The sequence below is a fragment of the Paralichthys olivaceus genome, chromosome 10, assembly GCF_024713975.1.
Source record: "Paralichthys olivaceus isolate ysfri-2021 chromosome 10, ASM2471397v2, whole genome shotgun sequence".
Classification (NCBI taxonomy): Eukaryota; Metazoa; Chordata; class Actinopteri; order Pleuronectiformes; family Paralichthyidae; genus Paralichthys; species Paralichthys olivaceus.
In genome coordinates, this window is record NC_091102.1 from 8,517,026 (window position 1) to 8,523,025 (window position 6,000).

Here is a 6,000-nt window from a genome sequence, read left to right on the forward strand (position 1 = left end):
GCTTTATATGTTTTGGTTCTCTGTGATTTTGTTGGGGCAGGAAGCACATACATGCTTTTGAGCTAATTGTTTCTATCTTCACCCCCCCCAAACCAAACTGCAGGGCTGTTGGAGGACTATCCTTCAGGTGTGGACCCAGATGCAGAGTGCTGTGATGTGCGGTGGGACTTGAAAGTGGACAACCGAACCCGGGGGACCCTGAAAAGAACTCACCCGCCATGCCAGCACCGTACCTCCCTCAGCTCCTCGGCAGCCTGCAGACTGTGTAACAGCCGGCTCAAACTCTGCCTGCTGGTCCTCGTACTCCTACACACTGTTGCCAGCCTCACTGCATCCCACAATGCAACAGGACTGGGCCTCCCTGCCATCACGCCTCTGGAGGAGAGCCCTGCCAATGAGGAGTGATGGAGCTGCCAGGAGGAGGTGAGGTTGTCGGGTTTGGGGATTCCCTCACCATGGCAACCGGAGGATGTGGAAAAGTACAGCCACGGGAGCTGTGTGCCTGTGGAGACTCTGCAACGCTTTCTAGCGAACGGAAAATGTGGGACGCTTTGAGACGAAAGACACACACAAATCAATCAAAACGAATAAATAAGTAGACAAACAGACAAACAAAGGGAGTCAACCGGTCCCTTTGTTAGTAAAGGGGACAATGCCACAGCCTTTGTTGAGAGGGAAGGTCGGCTTCCTCACAGAAGTTTCTCTCACTACGCTTTTTTACACTGTGTTCCAATTCTTGGTTTCTGTTGCACTGGCTGACTATGGAATAACACAATCATATTCTCTTTCTAATGTTCATCCTTTGTGTTTGTTTCCGAGTCTCTCATACAGGAAGAAAATGTGTTCTCTGAATAATAACGTGTAAAAAAAAATCATTAGCTGCAACTTTGTGTGTGTGAAAGGGTTTGTGTTTCAAGCCTGCAAGTGTGTGTGGGCGTGTGTGAGCTTGTATGCATGTGTGTATGTATGTGTGAGTATGAGAGAGAGAATGAGTGCGTGTTGCTGACATCTACCCTAAAAGTCTACCTAATAGACTGGTGCACCGATGAGGTCTTTATGGAGCCCCCCCCGCCCCTCCTCTTCCCATCAGAATCTGAGCTGGGTTTTGAATGTGGTTCTGGTGTCCATGATGAAAGCTCTTTGGTTTATAGTTTCCCCTCAGTTTGTTTTGTGAGATAATATTCACCCATTGACACTGGAAGCAAACCATTACTGTACTTAGCTTCAGTAAAAATCTAACACCAGATAATTAGTAGAGCACATTCCTCTGCCATGGCCCAACAGTCTCCTTAAATTCAAAATCAAGCTGCACCAAATTGTACATTGATATCAGTTCCCTAAATACGCCATATTTTTTTCCATCAAATTCTTGATTTTTGTTCAGACCCAAAATTAAAAATGGACAGGGGCAAAAATCTAACCTTCTCTGCGGAGGTAGTTAACGTCCAAATCTATGATTCTTTAAGCTGTAACGGTTTATCAGGGATATATCATAAACTAAAAAGTAAAGCTTTAAAACATTTAAAATAATTTTGACTGCCATCTGGATTATTATCTGTGATTATAGTTCTGGGTATTCATGATTTACAGATGCTGAAACAAAGCATTAAAATTAAGACTCATTGTGTTGCACACACATGTTAAGATGCCAAAGCATGAATATGAAGAGTTTTTCTCGGTAAAATCCAGTTTTTAACCAGTTAACCACCTCATTCACATGACTGTAATAAAAAAGCACCGACTGGTTGATTTTTATCTCACAGAACAAAACGTGAAATTGTTTTAAACTTGTCTCAACCAAAGATGTTATTTCAGGCATTTAACCGAAACCTCATTCAGATTTCTTTTTCAGCCTCATGGGTCAGCAAAGTTAACTGACATTGGAATTTCAGCACTGGATCAATATATTTGTCACAGTTGTTCCAGGCATTGATCATGTTGTTATTGTAAAATTTAAAGGTACCATCCAGTCATAATAAAGCATGGAAATAAAATGGCTGTTAAAATGTCCTCAATCCTTTTGACCTCAAGAGCTTCAGTTTTTTTCCTGCTGCAGATTCAAAATGATTTACAACAGCAACTTTTGTAATAAAGGACTAAATCCTATCACCATTTCTTGAAAACCAAAACTTAATTTATTATTAACTAAAAGAGCAATGTTGTCCTTTCAATCTCAGGCCTTTTTGTTGTCAGGAAACACGCTGACTGGATGTTACCTTTAAAGTATTTGCATAATTGGTAAACTGCAATTCCACTGCAGTTATGATGAACATAAAATGTCAACATGTCACTCAGAAGGGTAGCATCCTACCTGCAGTAGCATCAAGAAACAAAACCCTAACCCACCAATAGGTCAGACATTTTAAATCCCTCACCTTAGAACGACAGTCGACATCTCACCAACACGGAGTCATCGTGTTCCTGTTTGTTTCTGTTAAATTAAAATATAACCTCTTCTCATGACCTGCATGTGGAGGCTCTCTGCAAGGCCTCTGTCCTCAGCCCCACTCCCCATACAAAGCACTGCACCTGATCCTGAATCAGCTCCTGTAGCATGCCCACTGTCTCGTACCTTTCTCCTCCAATACATCCAAGTAATTTCTCATGAAGTAAAAAGGGCTTATCAAGATAAACAATACATCATCATCCACATAGTCACACACACTCCAGATTATCAGCAGACAAAGGCTAAATTCAAGGCTCTCATTCTGTTTTATTTACAGTTCGGAGGCATTCCAGTGGCTGTAGTACCGGAGAACGTGAACAGAAACATACAGAGAACAGGAGCGTGTCATAGTCTGAGCACTAATGGCAAAACCTGATAACCGTCTAAGTCTGATCCTTATGTTTTATGCATTTCAAATGTTGACCAGCTTGTGAACAGAAAGAAATGGTGTGACCTTAAGGGCTGACTTGTTTTTTGTGTCTCATGTCTCTGTTGGCGAATAAGAGGTTTTTGAAAAGGAGCAGATGTTAAACTTAACTGAGATGTCCAATCCAATATCTGATGTCAAGAATATTTTGCTACGCAGCTTATCGAGGATTTCAAATTCATCATTTTTCACCATGTTTCTCTCTGGATAGTATCTTCGCTTTTCCCTGACACCTATAGGCCGTTCAGACCCTGACCCACTCTCCAATTCCTGCTTGCATTCACCGCTCATTGTCATTCAGCGCCGCATGCCCATGCCCATCTTGAATGACGGCATTCAGTGACAGTGAAAAATGCTGCTATATCATTGGCCACCAGTAGATGGAGATATTTTTATTCTTTTTATATATTGCTACTGCTGCTGAAGACCTACCACAGAATGACTGTCAGACACAAAGACATCAGGAAAGCTGAGCTCTGAATGACCTCTGAGTAAAAGTGTACCGTACTGTACTTTACTGCATGTGTGCGTACGCGTACCTGCACACGCAGAGGTGCGTGTGTTGCGTGTCTGTCACTAATTGCCGCCTGTTCCCCGGAAAGCTCATTAGTGTTGCCGTGACCTTGGTGCCTGCAGGACAGGTGTGGCAAACCACTGTCTTTAGATGCACCCCCCCGGGATCTGCTACATGAGTCATCCCATTATTCACTGCAGCCCTAAAGCTGCAGGAAGTGTAGTGTGAAACCATTCTACTGTACAATGTGTAATAACTGTGTCACCGCCCCGAGACACAAAACACGCTAGACTGAATTTGTGTTAAATTTTCAAATAGATTATTCTAGACAACCTGAAAGATGCCAGAGCCAGTGCTAAGAGTGAATGAAGTGAGCTATCATGTGAAACTGGTGCCAAAGCAAAACCTTGTATCGAGTAAAAGAAAATAGCTCTTATCTGATATGACACGCTGCTTTTTGACGGGCATGAGGAGGAAAACAGGGTCTGTCAGTGTCATGGAAACGTGCCATGCAACTCTCACCACGATGCACATGTAAGGGATCTCTCAAAGACATAAGACATAAGTCCTGCCTGTCGTGTCGGCGGTCAGGCCGCGATGTAACCAACCATCACGTCCCTACTGCTGGACATGCATTCATACAGTACCCCTGCATTCAAAGTTAGGCAGAGGCCATGTCTGCTTTACATGTGGCGGTGTATCCTCTCTGCAGCTGCATGGATGTGAGTGCCGTGCGTGTGTGTCGTCCCTCATGCCCCCTCCACACTGTGCTTGCACCAATGACCGACATATTTGTGTGCAAGGTTTCTTCCAAACGGTAATAGAAAGAGATTTGACTCATTTAAAACTCTATTTGACTTTTGTCGGTAATGCACCCAATCTTTACTCTGCTGTTATTACTTTCATCAATTCGATTTTTTTATACAGATACATTTGCATAAACTCCTTTATAGTAGATTCAGTCTAGATCCCTGGTAATGTTCTGTAGCAGTTATAGGGTTTGGCCTGTCTTATTCCATAACTCACCAACCTTCAAGAACGTTTTGTGTTTCACCCCTGCACATATAGACTATGTATGCCTCTTGCCCCGACCCCCTTTTTACCCAGCACTGAATAATATGTACACAAATATTTCCCCCCACTTCACTCCTTCTCAGCCTCTCTGTTTTCATGATAGTTCCGTTCTCTATCCTGTGGATCTATGCAGAAGCCCATTCCGTTTTTGGTTGTAAATACGTTCCCTAGTATGCTGAACAATGTACGTCTTTTTCTTCCCAGGTTTTCTTGTGTATTTTGAGTTGACGTCATGCTCTTATTTTCCTCTTCTTCTCTAATTCTTTCTTTTGTTTTTTTGAGTGTCTAAAAATCATTGATGTTAAAAGAGAATGTGGTGAGAATTAACCAATAGACTTGTCCTCAGCTTCGCAACCTTATTGTGGAAGGTTGTGGTTCTGTGTGTGTGAACGCGGAAGATTTATGATTATAGAAATGAAAAGGTTCGAAGGCATATAGAAGTATCATTGCGATTATGAATTTTATGATTACTATTATACTACCAGTATATTGTAATATTATAGATGCTTTAGTTCAAGTAACTTCTTTAATTTTTTTACAAACAAACTTTGATGAAATGATTTATAAAACAGTGTCTCGAGTCATGATCTTTTCGAAAAGTATGAAAACTACAGCTACAATGATTAAAATTGTGTTCTGATGAAAATAAATACAGACATATAATCTGTTCTTCTGGCGTCTTCTTGCGTAATGTGACAATATTTGATGTGGGGAGTCGCAAGATGCTAAAACACTGGAAAAAACAAAAGTGAAAATATGTTCCTCTCAGAAGTGGGTCTGTGTAACTGGTGTGCAAAGAAACAGAACATGTCTCAGAACAGTGGTTAAAACAAAGGAATGTCCGAGGAGGCATTTTCCACTTTCCAAACCCTAATGATGACACAAGGTGTAATAACGATCTCATCAGAGGAGCTGTCGCTGAGGAGATTCGTTTTTAAAAAACCTGCAACTGATCAGGTGATCAGATGATCTCCATGTGTAAAGTCATTGATTAAATAATGTCCACATTTTCAACAATAAATCAATTCTCTGTAAATATGTATGATATAAAGATATGATAGATTCATAGTTTTTTGATTGTAAAATAAATGTAGGCTACCTCAACAGATATTATTGACCCAAAAAACTAATAAAAACGTTTCATCTTTAATGATCATGAACTTTTAGGGTTTGTTGGTGTCAGATTGGTTTTAGTGTTCAAAACCTCTACATCAGTTTATACTGTATCAGATGAATAAGCAAGAGATGTTCCACTTAAAGCCACGAGATGGCAGCATTATCACGTAGATGAAGAAAGAGGCGGTGTAACTCCAGGCGCATATATACAATATGAAAGACAGAAGTATATATAATGAATAAATATATAAAAATACATTTAAAAGTACATTTATTAGCAGAGAAGATTACACAATAACTACTGGCTGCTTGTCATCATAACAGCACTTATACACCTTTAATCTGACCCGACACCTCGGCCATATATTCTCCACACTTCTAGTAAACTGCTGAACAAGTTGTGTCTATTGCAAACAAACTCAC

General features: G+C 40.9%; 1 protein-coding gene across 1 annotated transcript in view; it reads left to right on the forward strand.

Moving 5' to 3' along the window:
- The window catches only part of LOC109631243 (NALCN channel auxiliary factor 1), a 73,079-nt gene extending 67,452 nt beyond the window's left edge, over nucleotides 1-5,627 (forward strand). Inside the window, exon 3 of the mRNA XM_020089877.2 lies at nucleotides 104-5,627. Within this exon, the coding sequence (XP_019945436.1) occupies nucleotides 104-405 (302 nt within the window). The 3' untranslated portion in view covers nucleotides 406-5,627. The remainder of the gene's footprint in view (nucleotides 1-103) is intronic.
- The last annotated feature ends 373 nt before the right edge of the window (nucleotides 5,628-6,000 follow it).